The sequence below is a fragment of the Seriola aureovittata genome, chromosome 21 (assembly GCF_021018895.1).
Source record: "Seriola aureovittata isolate HTS-2021-v1 ecotype China chromosome 21, ASM2101889v1, whole genome shotgun sequence".
NCBI lineage: Eukaryota > Metazoa > Chordata > Actinopteri > Carangiformes > Carangidae > Seriola > Seriola aureovittata.
This window is the reverse complement of record NC_079384.1, coordinates 9,501,459-9,519,620: the sequence shown is the minus strand read 5'-3', so window position 1 is coordinate 9,519,620 and position 18,162 is coordinate 9,501,459. Positions and strand designations below refer to the sequence as shown.

At 39.4% G+C, this 18,162-nt stretch overlaps 1 protein-coding gene across 2 annotated transcripts in view; it reads right to left on the bottom strand.

Annotated features, from left to right (window-relative positions):
- LOC130162246 (protocadherin-15-like) overlaps nt 1–18,162 on the bottom strand; it is a 162,871-nt gene that overhangs the window by 130,149 nt on the left and 14,560 nt on the right. For both annotated transcript variants that reach the window (XM_056365903.1, XM_056365902.1), the window contains exon 2: nt 7,678–7,828. In XM_056365903.1, the coding sequence (XP_056221878.1) occupies nt 7,678–7,810 (133 nt within the window). In that variant the 5' untranslated portion in view covers nt 7,811–7,828. The remainder of the gene's footprint in view (nt 1–7,677; nt 7,829–18,162) is intronic.

The window sequence follows — 18,162 nt, the reverse complement described above, 5'->3', positions numbered from 1 at the left end:
CCTCTGGAGATAATCATGTTTTCTTGTTTGTTTTTTTTAATCCAATACAGAATGGAATGGGTTGAATTTTGTAAATGTGTTCAAGTAAAATAAACATCCTTAAAGCAATTGTTTGTCATTTTGGGAACTGCGCTTATTCGCTGTCTTGCTGAGAGTTAGAAGAGAAGAGTGATACTATTTATGTTTGTATGGTAAATATGAAGCTACAGCTAGAAACCAGTTAGTGTAGCTGAGCAGAGACCGTTGAAACAAGGGTAAGAAAATCCTCACTCATTATCTAATTAATTTTATATTAGAACAGTAATGGTTATCCGTATCCTGACATTGAATATGTATTGACACAATATCCCACAACAATATTAAAATCCTGTGTCAAATTAGTAGGAAAAACCAATTAGACATAATGTCTGTAGCTAGTGTTGTACAGTGACTGCTCACTGTCTGATCTCAGGCAAAGCATTTTCCTTCTAATATGAGTTCAAAATAGTCTCTGAATCTTTTTAATCAATTTTTTCTACCATGCCATATTGTGAAAAATTTGTGCTCATTTGGTTTGAAGTTGTACTTGACTGAGTTCTGCTTGTTACCATCTGTTAAATACTCGCTTGGCTAACTTGCCTGGAGTGGAGATTGTGAATGGGAAAACCAAATGGTGGTGAACTCCAAAATATGCTGGAGTAATATTTGAACATGCTGTAGCAATAAAGGCAAACGGATGTTCTTTCAAGAGCCGTCTGCGTTGACCAGATTTCTGAAAAGACTTCTCTCTTAAAAGGAAGGAGTTTCCATTGCTTGATTGATAGCCAAAGAATCTGGATCTGGCACCGGCAAAAAAAAAAAGGAAACATTAATACATTTATGATAAAAGTGTTTACTCTTGTGAGCCACATTGAAGTGAAATGGATAACATAACATGAGAGCAGTTGCAAATATGCAGTTGCATTGAGTGGGATATCTTAAGATGTCATTCCTAAAAAAAAATAAAGAAAATAAAAATCACCTTTCGGGTTACCCTTTAAAGAACGCAGCTAAATCTGCATAGAACGTGTTTGTCTCTTTCACAAGCAAACAATTAAATTAATGAGGATTAATTATTGGAATCATAGTGACCTAATATTGTGTATAAGTGTTGTATGAGTGTTGCATTCCCACAGCATGTGTGGGCGTGTAGCCATTAACAGTGTTCCGCAGGGTTTGTAAGTTAATTACATATTGGGCTTTCTGATATAACTTAATTAATATGCAAAGAGTCGTTTTGAGATAAGTTACTTATTAAAAGCACATTATTAAAACTGTGTAAATTAAAATGTTACAACAAAAAGCTACACCAGTAATTTCTTTCATTCGTTGTAACCTTGGCGTCTGTCAACATTTAAAACATTTCAGGCCACATACCAGAAGGTTCTGCCACATAATTGTCTGGCTAGAGCTGACAGGCTGGACTTCTAAAAATGTCACAACACAGTCTTTCAAACAATAGGGAACTGATAGAAGTGGTAGTAAAAGGCGGAAATACAGGAGCAGACACACACGATAGAGGGTGTTTTTTTTTCCTCTAAAAGTTCTCATGTCATGTCCTTTTTAAGCTTCCATCAGCAGGTACACCAATCTACACCTCTCCCTGGGGTCCGATTCCTCTCCGTCTTCTCTCCTCTACCCAACCATCCAGCCATTCATCCATCACCCATTCATCTATCCACCCTCCCCCCAACCCTCAAAAGGGTGGGGACAAACCTGGAGAAGAGAGAGGAGACTATTTGAGGGGAACAGTGAGGAAAAAAGGGGTGGAGGGTTGGTAGAGGAGGACAGATTGAAAGAGGAGAGGAGAGGAGAGGAGAGGAGTAAAAAGAGAGGATTGTAGAAGAGAGACAGTGTGACCTTGTGTTAGATTGATGTATCTCTGGAGAAAACGGATTGTCGACCTGCTTGCACACAGAAAAACCGTATACACACACACATACATACACACACACACGCACACACACACACGCACAAACATACACACACACACACACACACACATACAAAGAGACACATACACACACCCGCCTCAGTGCTGTAAGAATCACCACTTTGTCACTGCGCTGGCTTATCCATTATCCTGACTCTCTCCCTCTCTCTCTCCCTCTGTCTCTGTCTCAGTATGTCAGGTCTGTTCCCAGCCAGTGTGGGGCTGAACACGGCTGACAGCAGTAGTGGTGGTAATCAGGCCGTAGTTGTTCTGAGGACACACGGTGGAAATACATAAACAAACCTGGAGTAACCCCACATGTTGTTAAGGTGACCAGCAACTGTAGCACATTGTTGTCTGTAGGTGTAGTCTGGACTGTAAAAATGCACCAGTTCAATAAAGATTTAAAGGAACAGATAAAAAAGAAAAAATTAATTTTGACAACAAAATCCCTCAAATATGTATCCAATTAAAAGTGATTTGGGGTCACAAGTCTGCAATGTCCATCATATAAAACCACACTTGATTGTTAGCTAGTGGGCAGCTAACAGAACAATATCATAGTAGGAGGTGTGTGATTTCAGTTGCCAAAAACCTTTATACATCCAAAGAATGTAACTGAGGTCTAATATATCCTTATCCTCCTTCTCCTGATCTGACAACACTGGATGGAGCTGAGGATGAAGCTGAACAGTTGTCTACATCGCACTATCTCTCTACAGCTTCATATTGTGCTGTATTTGCTAAGTCGCACCCACTTTGGAGCAGTTCAAATCGCATCTGAAGGATTTGATTGAAATCACTCTTGTAACTAAACCCACATATTCTCCTTCACTGAGGCATACAGAGGCTAACGAAATGTAAACTCCATCACAATAAAGAAGGCAAGGAAGGCTTATATAGAAACAATGAAGGTTCCTAAATATCATTAAAATTAGCTTTGCAAATATTTTGTGAGGAGAGAGAAATGCCTTGAAGTACAGAGCTAGCGTCAGAATATATTTAGGCTACCTTAGCAACTTGAAACATTTGTTTAATCCATCCATAAAAAGAATAATAAAAATGACTATTTGTGGTTTTAAGTGGGTGTTATGTGGAGCCATGTCTTGTTGCCAGATTTATGCAGCCTGAAATGAGACCCAAACCAATATCTATATCTATAAATATGGCAGTTTCAAAGCTGTTGTTAGACATATTTCTCCACTTTACACCTGACTCAAGTCTTAATGCTAAGCTAGGATAAACACATGCTTAAATAAGATTAATGTTGATCTTCTCACCTCACCCTCAAAAAGACAGTATATATGCATATCTCCCAAAATGTGTAACTGCTCCATTTGAAATGTTCTCTCACCTCTCAGTCCTTCTACTCTGTTGTCAATGTTGTTACACTTCTTGCTACTCTTCTAATCCCAACTCTGACCTACTCTTATTCAGTGTGAGTATGCATGTGATCAGTGCACTCTTCAATTACAGAATAAAGTCAAACCAGTGATACATTACGTTACTGTGTGTACTATATGTGTGTGTGAGTGTCAAGGACAGAGTCTCAGGTAATGTTAATTGAATCAACACAATAAATGTCAATGCGGCCTATTGAAAAGAACATACAGAGTTGTTGGGGGGAAAAAGAGAGCTGTTGAGAGAGCAACAGAGGTAGCAGCAGCATCACGGAGAAAAAATAGCAATAAATATGAGAGGGGTAAAGTTCCAGACACAAAGAGAGAGGTGGAGAAATACCAATCTAGAGAAATACCAGTCTGTTTCACTGATGGGGGGGTATAAGAGGGAGATGATGATAGCTGATGACAAGAAATGGTAGGTTGAAAAAAAAGAGGTAGTGAGGGGGACAAAGAGAGAGAAACAAAGGAAAGTAAAGCTGAAGTGACGCTAGACGAAACAGACATGAACTTCAGAAGCAACATCTGAAAACAAAGTAGTAATAAATATTAAAATCACCTTGAAAACTCCAAGTCCAGCCACATCCACATGTCGACACACACTGACATCCTCGCACATGCTGACTGACACACACACACACACACACACACACACACACACACACACACACACACACACACACACACACACACACACACACACACACACACACACACACACACACACACACACACACACACACACACACACACACACACACACACACCACACACACACACACACACACACACACACACACACACACACACACACACACACACACACACACACACACACACACACACACACACACACACACACACACACACACACACACACACACACACACACACACACACACACACAAAATCCTAAAGATCTGCAGGCCAAGCCCACTACATTGGCACAACTGACATTAGCACTGTCCTTCCAGGGATGGACACAATATCATGAACAGCTGCACAATCTAACAGACTCGAATACAAGAATGGAATCAGTGTTGAAAATTACACATCTCACAAAGGCATTATTAACTGCATCATGTGTGGGACTGCATTAGATTATACATGTTATGTTTTAATATAGGGGGCAGAACTTGCGGAAGTTGGAACAACCGCTGATACCAACGCCAAAACCGTGAAATCTCTTCAAAGTACATTTGAATATTAGCAAGTGGTATATAAAATTATAATTGGAGCTCTCTTGAGTTTTTGTTTTACACCATCTGAATTGCAGAAAAAAGAGATGTTGGCAGTGATTCAGAGGTCTGGAGCCATTCAGGCTGGAGTTTTTGGATGGAAATATCACTTGGTCTAGTGTTATTGATGGATAATCAATGCAAGCAGCATAGGCTCAGTGCCAATATGGGCCCAGTACCTGTGCGCTATGCACCTCAGGTTTCCCACTCTCATGGAGGTGGACAACCAAAACAAGTACTGATTTAACCAGAGGTGTGAGTGCTGGATAGTGGAGCAAATATAGATTTAAATTCTGACACGCTATGTCATAAAAAAAAAAACATAAAAAAAAAAAACACTTTTCCACCACTGCATTCAGCCATGGTTTTAACAATAGACAATATCCAGTAGGCTACATCAAGAGCTGAGGGAGCCCGCTGTCTATCAGTGAATGTTTTCTGCTCACTGTAAAGTTACTCTACCTCTTGATGCAGAGTGCTCTACAGAGCTGTGAGCGTGACTTCATTCAGAGTGACACCTCAGAATTGGTTTGGGAAAGGGCCACAGTCACACTATGGACTGACATTTACTCTTTTTCTGGTGCATCTTGCAGAGAGCTGGCTGTCCTGAGAAAGACATGGTGAGAGGAGCGACTTAGAAAAAAAAAATAGAGAAGGTAATATCCAGTTGAAATAGTGTTGGCACACACAAACTACCACACAGTTCCATTGTCAGGCAAGGACTCAGACAATAGCACAGGTGCAAAGAAAGACACTCACAAGTATAACTCTTTTCATGCTTTCTGTTGTGACTTGACGTTCTCAGATAAGTCACATTCAATTAAAACAACCACTGAAGCTCTGCCTACACACCACAGACTTCAAATGAATTCATAATCAGAGTCTAGTCAAGTGCAGGAGTTCACCAGACCAGAGGGTTTGCATTTCTATCCGCTCTCAGCGCTTGTGGCGATCGGTAATTCTGAGTTTGAATCCAATGACAATAGCGAGAGTAAACGACTTTTGTGTGATGATTTCAGTAATGAGCACTAAAACATTATGATCTTAATCAGTTGTCTTGGAAGTTTTGACAAGTTTCCAGGGAAGAAAACAAATGGGAGCGCAAGGGTTTGGACCTGTTAAACTTTCAGCCAAAAGCCTGATTTGACACACTGTTTGAGGCTCATTAAAAATACACTGGAACTCTTGTCACTTGGGAAACCAAAAGTGAGTAAATATAGTTTCTTACCTTGGGACCCGGGCTAATTAAAACATACGAGTGCTCCTGTCAGGCGGAGGTCCAGACTGCTAAAATCAACCGCTCATCCTGGGACTCGAGCTCATTAAAAACACACTAGCACTCTTGTCATGAGGGGACCCAAATCGAGCAAAATATTGTCTGTCAACCGGAAACCCGAGCTCATTAAAACATACTATTCTTGTTATGTGCAGATCCACCAGAATAACGCCTGCAATCCTGTTTTATGAGACCCTGCCAACAGTTTAGGAAAGACAGCTTTACAGGTGTAATCGAATGCAAGTGAACAGGTGTGATGAGCAGAGACAGATGGGTCCAGGGAGATCTGAATTGAAGGGATGTCTAGAATTGCATACCTTCACCGACAATGAATTTCCCAAATCTCACATGCTCGATGCTTGCACATGCTCCTCTTCTACCTCTGCACAGAAGCGCACACACTCACACACGTTCACCTTTGGCTGCAGCCCCCGTCAGCTAAATGCCAACCAGATAAATCTCAAGGACTAAGAGTTAAATGGAATATTAATATTCTGACAAATCGAGCAGAAAGTCAAGAGAGTATTTTGCTGAGCGCTCCCGTCAGTGATGACTTCATTTCTGTCTCACCTTGCTTCAGTTTGCTCAGAGTTCAAACCTGGAATGCTTTTTTTCTTTTACATTATAATATCCCTGCTATATTTTTTTTCCCCCTGTTAACTATTACCAGCGTCAAATGAGCTGTAGTTTCTTCTTACATTGTTAAGTGAGAGAAGAAAAACAATGAGGTTTACAGCACAGATGACAAGACTTGAATAACACACCAGAATACTGTAGTTACAAGGTCAATAATATTCTGTTTTTCAATATTATAATTTTATTTGAATAGAAAACTTAATATAAGGGTTTTTAAATGTGAAACACTCTAAATTTGCCTGTAAACACAATGTAGGAATTTGGGACTTAATAAATGCATACGTATATCTCACGAAATAACCCCCCAAAAAAAGAAATGACTCTTTAATGGGTTGCAGTTAGACTGTGATGGCACATGTTCAAGTTGGTATCCACCTGGTTTGCCAGAACAGTGTAACAATTAATTTCTGCACCAAATTGCATCGCAAATCATCCAACACTAGTTTGAGCCAAAGTGGTGGACCCATGCACTGATGTTCAGCCACATTAGTGCCATGGTTCCTAGAAAAATGGCGCTAATGTGGCTGAAAATAAAAGATACTCCACTGACACTATGCATCCTGCATTAGCAACTTGCAACAACCTACAGGCTCCACAAAACTCAGAGACCACTTTCCCAAAAGAGGTCTGAGACTTTTAGACCCCACTGTACTTGTTACCAGGAACAATAAGGCCTATTACATTATTATTTCATATTTACACAGCACACTCCATGCAAGTTGTAAAATTAATTAGAATCAATTATTAACAAAGTGTGACTCAAGCATAAAGTAGTAATGGTAAAGCGGTTGATAGAAATTAATGTTGAATGGAAAAGAACAGGAAAAGACCAAGTAGAAGGTTTAATAAAAGCTAAAACTGAAGAAACAACAGAGTTCCCAACTACACACAAACTGTGTGGTGTGTAGTTATCACACATCAAAGAAGACCAATAATCATGAAAATCCTATGATACTGCAGCTGACTGAGATGTGCTTACTACCTATGACAAGCCTCAAGTCAAAAAAAGTAATGTGTATTACATCCCTGCTGAGCAGACTTGACTCATCCCTAAATTGTAAGACAGAGACAAAGAGAGATGAAGCCGAAGAGAAACACAAAGACAATAAAAATGATTGAAAAAAAAATGGACCAGAAGAAGAAGAAGGAGGGGAGATAAAGAGAGACTGCCTTTACCTTCTGTGTCTTGGCCGAGACAGGTTGATAGCAGCAGCAGATAAAGGACTCCTGCTCCCATTATACTTGGCCATTTAACCCGGCTCCATGACGGTGGCCCCATTAAGTACGTTCGAACCATCTTCACCACCATGCTTCACCAAGCATCCAGCTGCATAGAGAAGGGAGGAGATAGGAACACAAAAACACAGGTCAGTCACAATCACTCAGCTGATTCTTAGCTGCGCAGTGTGCAACACTGAAAGCAGCAGCACAGAAACATCTGGTAGCCTCAGTGGGCCGTGTACACAACTGCCAAAAAAAAAATTAAAAAAAATCAAAGTACAGTAATTTTAAGTTACTGTACTTTGACTTTACTTGTGGATCTGGCATTCAGTGAACAGCGATGTGAAAGCACATCTGCCACTGACAGAAACAGCCGCAGTCATATGGAGTTTGATTAAGCTGAACTGTATGCACTCTGTTCCCGCCCCATCCCTACAGGAGTAAGCTTTGAATGAAAATATGCTTTCCACATTGACAGTGCACTCTCAATCTAATGCTCAGATGGCATTTAATATTCATTTGTGGTTGCGCTTCGCGGCTGCTACGTCGCAATCCGCAATCTTTGATCAATCTCTGTGCCCGTGCATCAAAGTAAATGATTGTTTCACAGGGATTGCCACCACAATGGGAACTATAGAAACATGTGGATGATGATAGAGAAGGAAATATTTTGTGCAATGTAAAATGCCAGCGGTGCCAAACAACATCTCAGATCTCGCAGCAGAACATTTGCCATAGCAAAATTTGAAATTTTGAAAGACGATATATGGAGAGAGAAATGCATTAAGCTGGTATGTGTGTATGTGAGCTGCTTTGATTAAAATCAATTACGTTTTACAGGGAACAAATGTACAGCTGAAGGGAAAATAAAAGGTTTCTTCAAAGGTCTCAGGCAAAGCAACATTTGTTTACTGTCTGAGTCTGCATGTGTAGGTATCTATAAATTGCTTTTTGATTGCTTTGTGGTAAACTGAGGATGGTTGTTTTGTTTTTTTTTTCCTCTGCATCACATTCATTCTGCTCCACACAGGTGCGAAAGCCATTATTTACATGGCTCCACAGCTCGAAGTTGGAGAGCATAAATTGTCCAATGTGTATACTTAAGAAAATTAGAATGACATATATTGTATTGATCAAGCTGTATTATTGCAAGCAATTGACTCTCTGCTCCTTCACAGCAATTGCCCACTCATAGTTTGGCAACGGTAACTTATCTTCTCTAACTAATAAGAGAAATACTTGGTACCTCAAAAGCTTGGAGGATAGTGTGTAAAATTTCAAAACACCCTCCAAACTCTTGGAGAAAAACACCACAAGAACAAAAGTAGAAGTAAGGAGTTAAATTGTCTCCCTGCTCAAAATTAAATGGCAAACGTTAGCATGCTAACTAGATTATTACCTGTAGTAGTAAACTAGTATCATTTCCAAAGGCGAGGGGGATTTCATTAGTTAACTACATTATTTTGAGGGTTTACAAGTTACATGAGAAAAATACCTGTTCAGGAATAGAACATCCAGCCCATGCGAAACAAGTTTAAACTAAAAATAGCGGCTCTATCCTTGTCTTTCTTTGGTTTGGGGAAGTTTACACTCTCGTAACTCCAGCCAAACTTTGGTTAGATAGTGCTACATTTGGCATCTCAGATTTTTCTCAAATCCTTTGTCTTTTAAAAGTGAAGGCATACGGTTTGAAAACATGAACAATAGAGCATAAATTCAACCACTGCTTTGCTGGTTTAACTCAATAGTGAGCATTAAAACCATCTAACGTTATGTTAGAACAAATAATATTAATTAGGGTTTCATTTATAATACTGTACTATAGCTAAACTATAAATAAAAAAGTCCTTTATTTCCATGTCTTCTAGATGGATCATCAACTGGCGAGGTTGCTTTCCTTTTGCTTCCAACATGTAACTTTAGCCTCAAGATTTTAGCATGACATGATGTATTTAGCAGTTGTGCATTTTTAAACCGTTTTACAAAATTCTCAATCTAATCAACGCGATTAACTTAAGACAAAATTCTCAATCAACTGATTTTAGTGGTTGCATATCGGCAAGAACTGATAAAAATCTGCAGGCAACAGTTGCTGTTATAGATGGCAAAATCCTCATTTGTCAACAAGCAATGAGAACGTTACTTTTGTTAACTTCTGTGTGAAGTTGAAGACCAATAGTGTTACAAGCATACCAGTGCCCTTATACAAACTGGAATATGTTATTCTGTATTCAAATTTGAATCACAGCCTGTTCAAAATAACCCATAGAAAGTCTGATTCCAATCATAGTAAGATTTAATTTATCTTCATTAGTCAAGATATAGCACCATGGTATACAAACACCTTAATCTCTTTAGCATTGTGTTGTTCAAGTGTCCATTAGCTCATTTCTATGGTAACAATTTGGCATTGTATGGTAACACTATTTTAAAGAAAGAGATTATCCTGAGTAGGACCTTTAACTGAGACTAAACTCAGCAGAACAACATTAACTGCTTCCCGTCATGCAAAATCTGCCGCCTGTTTAATTAGAACTGATTTATGAAGTTCCCACGGCGGAGATTACTGTGACAGAGTCAGATTACTATTGCCCTACCCTCTGAATGGAGATAGAGTCGGCTGGCGGCAAAAACGTAATTGTGATATTCTACCAAACCCCAGAGGTGAAATCCAGCAGTCACGGCGGCTTGAACCAGGAGCAGCTTCATTTGAAGGACACACTTTACACTCACGATGCCACCGTGTTGCTCTTAACCGCTCTTAATTGAGTTTACCATATTAAACTTGGGTGCTTCAATCTATCCATAATGGCTTGCAGGTGTGGTGGACTGTGATCAAGATGTAACACAGTGTCGGGGAAAGCCTGCAGAGGAAACTGATAACACCTCTGACACCATGGAGGAGCAGATGGTGGGTTTTTTTTTTCCATGCTTCTAAATGGTAAATGGACTGTACTTATATAGTGCTTTTCTAGTCTTCTCAACCCACTCAAAGCGCTTTACACTACAAGCCACATTCACACACACATTCATACTGCTTTTTCTATGCATTCAGCAGTGTCCTATCACACACACAGTCACACACTGATGATATATTGGGGTCAATTTGGGGGTTCAGTATCTTGCCCAAGGACATTTCCACATGCAGACTGGAGGAGCCGGGGATCGACGACCCGCTGTACCTCCTGAGCCACAGCCACTCCATCTGTGGCACTGATTTTTAAGAACCGCCAGGGATACTAGATATTTATGAATTCAAAGCGACTCTGAGTCCCAAATGAATCCCAATGTCATGCTGGCCCTGTTGATCATTAAATAATTCTACAAGTTTTTTAATAAGGTCCCCAAACGACTAATCTCTGGTTGTCCCTGATGGTCATGTTGCAATATTAGCCAGACACTAATCACATGAGGGTGAGCTTGCATCATGAGCATTTCTGCTGGCATATTTAGAATTACAAAAGAAGCACAAAACAGTAACAGTAACACTAACGCCATTTTAAAACTCCAAAATAAAACCTTGTTTAGCACTGCAGGAATTCTACTACAGGGTGACAGCCTAACCATCTGTTAAGTATGGTGTGCACACTACGTGAAATGTTTTTAATTGCTGCACAGACATCGCCTAGCTACACCTTCCATTGATGCCTAGTGACCCACACTGTGAAACACTCTCGAGACTTGACCCAACAAAACAATGACTACAAATGGACTTGTTTGATGCAATATACTCTCACAGGAGCTCAGCTGCCTATTCTCACAAGGCTACACAAAGCTAAATTGATTTTTAACAGTGATAAATAGGAGAAAAGCTTGTGCAGTCCTGCTTACAATTGACAACATATGAGAAATCAAAATCTCCTTATTTCACTTTTATACAAAAATATACACATGCTTTTGTTCTATTTGTGTTAGACTACTACAGTTCCTGTTATTTCCAACTTACAGGAAAGGCTCATTGTAAATGGGTTAACAAAGAGGCATTTATCCCCCCATAGCATAGCCTAGCTAAACAATGGCTAGGTCTGGCCAAAAGATACACTAATAAAGAACTTAAATTCACAGTAGACCTGGTGACTCAGTCTGAACTCTAAAATTAATATGAATGCAAACATGAGAGGATCTATGAAGAGACTCCCTGATGGAAAGCTTGCCTCAGTAAATTTATATTGCACGGGCTGGACTTTGCTGCTGCTCTTTCCATTATATTGTCATGAGCTGCATACAGGCAATTGGACCCCAGATAACTGATTTCCCTTATTAATTCTGCACCAATGACAGAGGAGAAGATCAAGATAAAGAGAAGAAGACAAGTTAAAATGATGAAGCTTGAGAAAAATTGAGGGGTGGAAAACAGGGCTGTACTATAAGGAAATGTCCTGATAATGTTGATTATTATTCATTATATTGCGTATATTCAGACTTCTACTTTGAGGGATGTAAATGTGTGTTTATTGGCAGCGCCTGTACAGCTGCGAGCAACAATGAGCAACATTTGCTCTTACATGAGTTTTTACTAGTGTTAGTTAATTCAGGAGCATTGAAACTTCAACATTGGAATTGTTCATTAAAGTATTAAAAATTCATTTAAGTGTTTGTGCAAAATAATATGTCAATATAATACTAGTTTGTGGCGCTTTACCGACCTTGTCATTTTGGCTAATTCTGAATTTGAGGCATATCTTCTTTTCGGTCATTTTGTAAACACTACACAGGCCAGAAGTACAGCAGATGAAAGAGTAAAATCTCTGTTTTAATGGCAGAGGAGTTTCACACTCAGTGGAATCAGCTGCTAACCATGAGGACATTTGTATTTGTTGGACCTGCTAGCAGAATATGTGGTACCAAGACTTTTCAGGACATTAAAAACTCAATTTTGGTATCATCCTCCATGACTGTCATATAAAATGCAGTTATTGGAAGTATTTTTGTATCATGATTGCATTTCACCATAAACTTATTTTAACATTTTAAAAGGCTTAGCCAAGCTTGTAAGTGCTAGTGCTAGCGCTAGCAGTCCACCATACATACTCTAAGCACTACACATGCTTTGACATGTGTCACTGGGCAACAGATTTTTAAAAAAAAGCATACGTATAAAATGTGTTTCATGGCGATGCAAACATTTCACACTAAGCAGTGGAATCTATGCAGCTGCTGGCAACAAGATTTTTTTTTAAATGTTTGAAGCAGCTAGAATTAGCTAATCCCGAGACACTGAAACTTCTGACGACTAGAAACACTCATGTTTTGTGTCATTGTGTGTGCCTGTCAGACAGACGTAAGTATTTAAAGTATTTTTGCATCATGATTGCATACTGTAACAACATTGTGAGATTTTTGCTGAGCTAAGCCACAATTGTAAGTGCTAGTGCTGCAGTCCACTATAGAAAACACTATACTTGCATTAAAACAAGCTTAACTTGTGCTATAGATAAATGTTAAAAATGTTATAAATGTTATAAATGTTAAAATGTATTGTTTATTTAAAAGGAAATGTGCCATTGCACCTTATACCTAAAAACTCATTTTTATCTGTGGTCCCTTAGCAGCGGCTGCCAGGGATATGCAAGTTGATGCAATAAAAGATTAAACTGTAACAGACAGTTTCACTGAATTAAGCCATTACAGCTCAAAACAAACATTATTAAAGCCTAAATACATACTAGTCACCAGATAACTAGTCACCATATCATTGGTTATCAAAAGCATAATGAAAATCAAACAGTTTAATAGATTCAGCATAAGCAAAAGATAAATCAGCTACGGAATATACAGCTTTGAAAAAAGTATATTAATAAAGATGGTTCTTTATCAATCCCTGATTGTTAACTGGTCTCAGTCCGACCCACAACAAGTGTGAGTCTGTGTGTGTGTTGGACAGAGTTGCTGCCTTATGTTTAATTCTCTGGTAAAGTTAACAGAGCGCTATGGCAGACAATAGTAGGACATGCTGTAAGCGTCAGTAACCAGGATGAAGTGTATTAGGGCTGAAGACGCTTCTCCTCTGGTAGAACTTCAAAAAGTTTTATTCCTCCAGAGAGGAGGGAAGATGCACCCGACAGAAAGAGAGAGGGAGGATCTCACAAAGGAAATGAGGAGGAGAGAATAATAGAAATGTAGAGATGCAGTGGAAACAGAGGAAGGGAGGGAGAGAACAAGAGAAGGTAAAAAAAATAGTAAGAAAAGGAGACTACATTAGAGAAGAGGAGGAGAAACCAAAGATGGAGACTTTGTTCCAGACAGATAGACAGACAAAGAAAGAAAAGATTGTGACCTGTGCTTTGAAAGCCACTGGTTTCATTGAATATCATCAACCTCTAATTGATGTTTAATGATCACAGGAGGAAAGAAGAAGGCCATAGCTAGGATAGGATAGGATGGAAATGAGGATAGGAGAAATAATGTCAATCTGCGAGAGAGAGAGAGAAAGGTTGAAAAGAAAGGGGGGGGCACCAGAAACAAATTAAAAAAGAAACTTTAGAAAGAAAAGAACTTTTGACCTTAAAACTAGGGAGATATTGACAGAGAATATGTGTCTCTGTGTGTGTGTTAAAAATAGTGAAATGAAGCAGCTTAACAACAAAATAGAGACTTAACCCAAAACAATAAGTGAGACTGAGAGATGTTGACATGCTGTTTTAAGTTGTTCACTTCCTTGGTGTTTGTGATCAGCCTCCTGTCATTGCAGGTGACTGATGAGACCTTGTTACTGTAACTCGTAACAGACTGCGTACGCATGTGTGCAGAAAAAGACAGCAAATAAGAATATTTCCCTTGTACTGTCACGGGCGACGTCTGTCTATTTCTTTTTCTGTCAGTCAGTCTGCCTGTTTGTCAGTGTCTGTCTGCTTTGTAGGACGGCGTCTTTCACAGCTCCTCTGCTGCCAAAACAAGACTAGGAATTTCTTTTTTTCCTTTTTCAGATGGATGGCAGCCTTATGCAGAGTGACTTGCTATGAGAGGTTCATTGTCATTGCTCGAGGGTGTTTTGCCAGGACACGGAACATGTGAACTGCGACTCTCGGGTTACAGGACAGTGTGTAATGGAGCCACGCTGGTGTACAGCATGAACCGAGAGAGACAAAACTTAATTCCATTGTCTCCCAGTTCCCGTACACTCACTTTTTTTTTTTTTCATTTTTGCGTAAATACAAGATGAGAAGGTTTCGAAACACAGGATGAGCCACCGGGTGCAGACAAGAGTGTCAAGTAACATTTTAAATCAGTTTTGTGTGCCTTAATGTGATAAACAGCTTGCATAACACTGTCAAAATGAAGTAGATGATGCATGTAGGAACCAACAATGTTTGCAAATACACATACCACTGCACACCTGCATTTGGAATTAGATAAACTTTCTATATGAAGAGCCATTAAACCAGGTTTGCAACATGCTACCTAAATCTAAACCTAAATCTACCCCATTTGGCAGTATCAGAGAGAAAAAACACACACACACACTCACACACACACTGTTGTGTTGACCAGGCTGTCCAATAAGCTAATGGTGGGGCACTTTGCTTGTCTTGTTCTGCCAATCTCACTGAGTGTCCCAGAGACAGTCAGCACCTGTGAGTGTTAAACAACGGCATCCAAAACACCACAATTTCCCTGATTGCACACAAGCACCAAACAGAAGAATAACACAGAGGAGAGAGAGAGAGAAAGAAAGAGAGAGAGAGAGAGAGAGAGAGAGAGAGCGAGAGAGAGACAGTAAGTGAGAGATTGGAAGTCAGCATAAATTATAAAAGAGTCTTTTAAAGCCTCAGGTCTTAATGCTCAAGTTCTGGATTTTTATAAGACTGCAAATGCTTCAGTGAGAAAGAGCGAGACACAGCAAAGCAGGATCTGGAGTCAAATTTTCAGCCAAACAAAGAGAACCGATTGTAAAGGAGTAACAGAGCAGTAACGCCAGCCCAGGCCACAACAACTGACCTGATATCCACCTCTCACTCCGCAACCTGTAACATGAACCCCTGATCCTACAGCCAGATACAGAGCCTATGTTGACATAATGTGTAATGAATTCCAAATTGTGCATATTGTGCATCAAGATTTAGAGATTGACAGGCTGACCACGCTGCCCTCAAATGCCCGCACTAAGATCCTAATGTGCACCCGAATGACCCGCCTGGCCGTCGCTGCATCGAGCCAATAGTAGGCTGGTTGGCGTGTGAGGACCACCATCAGTTACTCAAACTAGAAAAACAGAAGAAAAAGTAAGAGAGGGAACATGCTAACATTGTTTAAATATTGATTAAAAAATATATATCACTTTTCCAATTACAATATCTACATCATTAAGTTCCCAGGTTTCTTTTTTTTTTTTCTCATACTACATCGCAAGGTCATCGATTTGCACTCAGGTTGTAATTTGAATATTTTTCAGCAGCACTTGAACGCCTCAATAAAACTAGAACGCTGAGTGGAAACATTACACTGCTACACGTCCATGTCAACAAAACTGACACTGACGCAGTTATGTTACCTCAAGTGCTACCGGATAAATGAAGCAATTTGTGGGATTTGTTCGCATCAGCCTCAAAGGACTTTTCCTTTTCTAAAAGTGATCACTCTGTTATGAGTTTAAGGAAAGTACAACAAACAAAAATTTGGCTGCGAAAATAGATGTATTGATCATTTTTGCCACAGCAGAAGCACAAAGAAGGATATGAGTAATGTAGGGCGAATTTTGTTAATACAGACCAAATTGCCAAAACCATAGAGCAAGAAGGGAGGCAGGGATGGCAACGAGATGAAGAGGGAAATGAAAAGAGAACGAGGAATCAAAGCAAACTGGAGAAAGAAAAGCAGACGAACGACAAAATAAAATTGGGAACATATAAAATGAATAAAATGAAAAATGGCTGTAGAACAGACACACAGAGAAAGAGAGTTATGGTAAAGGAGAGCGAGAGAGAGAACATAAATATCACAGCGCATTACATATCCACTATTCTAAGTGATAATGCAATAAAGCACTAAAAAGCATTGAGGTATAAATATATAACTTTTTGTTTTACTCGCACATTTTTCAAAACTGCCATAACAATACTGCTCTGTTTAACAGTCATGTAAGTAAATAATTTAAATTCAAAGCAAAGAGTGAGAAAACATGAGAGATTTAAATTAACAGAGACACACAAAAAGGGAGGGAGGGGAGAGAGAAGTTGGGTCAGTTGAGGACAATTTAACAGCGTTTCCAATGTATTCGTTCCACTTGGAAGAATTGGCGTCTCGTCCACGGAGCACGCTTTGTCAAATCCTGGAAGGTCTAGCCTCATTTAGGCCTTTTAATCACATGGATCCCTTTCAGCTCAATTTTGTTACTGTTGGAAACGTGATGTAAGGAAAACAGCTCCCGTCCTGCTTGACTGGCTGGTAGCTCTGTGAAAACTTACAGTATATCTCTATTCAAGGTGTCCTTGGTCTCCAAATCAAAATTTTATGGAAAGGACATTCAATGTAAATAAGGTCGAAGTACTGTATCTATTGGTTCTCTCTCGAGAAATACTTTACCTATCTTTATGTACCTATGGTGGTGGGAACTGAGGGTGAGGATGATAGCGTGTTGCCATGATGTCTTCAGTAATATGATATATAATGCATTTAATATATTTCATATAATAAATGCAGGCAGCGCAAGCCATTGTGACGGCTTAGTGTCTTGTATAGTGGGCCATTGTATTTTATGTTTCTTGAGACAGAATGTTGTGGCAGCATGATCAAAATGCAGTTTTACAGTCAAGAAAATAAAATAATTTATAATAATTTAAGCTGTTATAATCAATGTTTTTATATCCAAAATGTTTTTCGTATTGACAAGTCCACACAGAATTACCACACAGACTGTTGGATCTCTTCGGCTCTATGCAGCATTTTAGTGTATCAGCTCCTTGTTTTGTTTTCATTATTTTGCTTCATTTTTCTCCGCTCTCATCAACTTCTCTCCCACATGCAGAAGGCAGCTGCCTCGAAGGAAAAAAACTCCTGTACAATCTACTGTACAATATCTGCACCAGCACCAAATAACGGGGGAACAGGCAAAAGCGACTAGCCGGTGAACAAAGTGAGGAATATTCCGGCCGCAAAGCAGGCCAGAGCTGGAGGGAGAGCGAATATTGGACTTTCATCACAAACAATTCCATACACATGCTGACCTTGTTCTGTATCTGCTGGATGAGTAAACAAGTAACTGTTTGCTAACAAGTTTGGCATATCAAATTAAAGGACAATCATGTGTTGGTGTTTTGTTCACAGCTTATTCTTATTTTTTCAGCTTCGCATAAGTGACCCAAAAAATCTGGAGAAAAACACACACCTCACAAGCAGAGTATCAAAGAAAGAAAGGGGAAGCCTCACAATCAGAATCAAAAATCAATAGATTGATATTTTTGGCACATTTTGCCTTTTTCTGTGTCTTTTCCAAATGTTAAC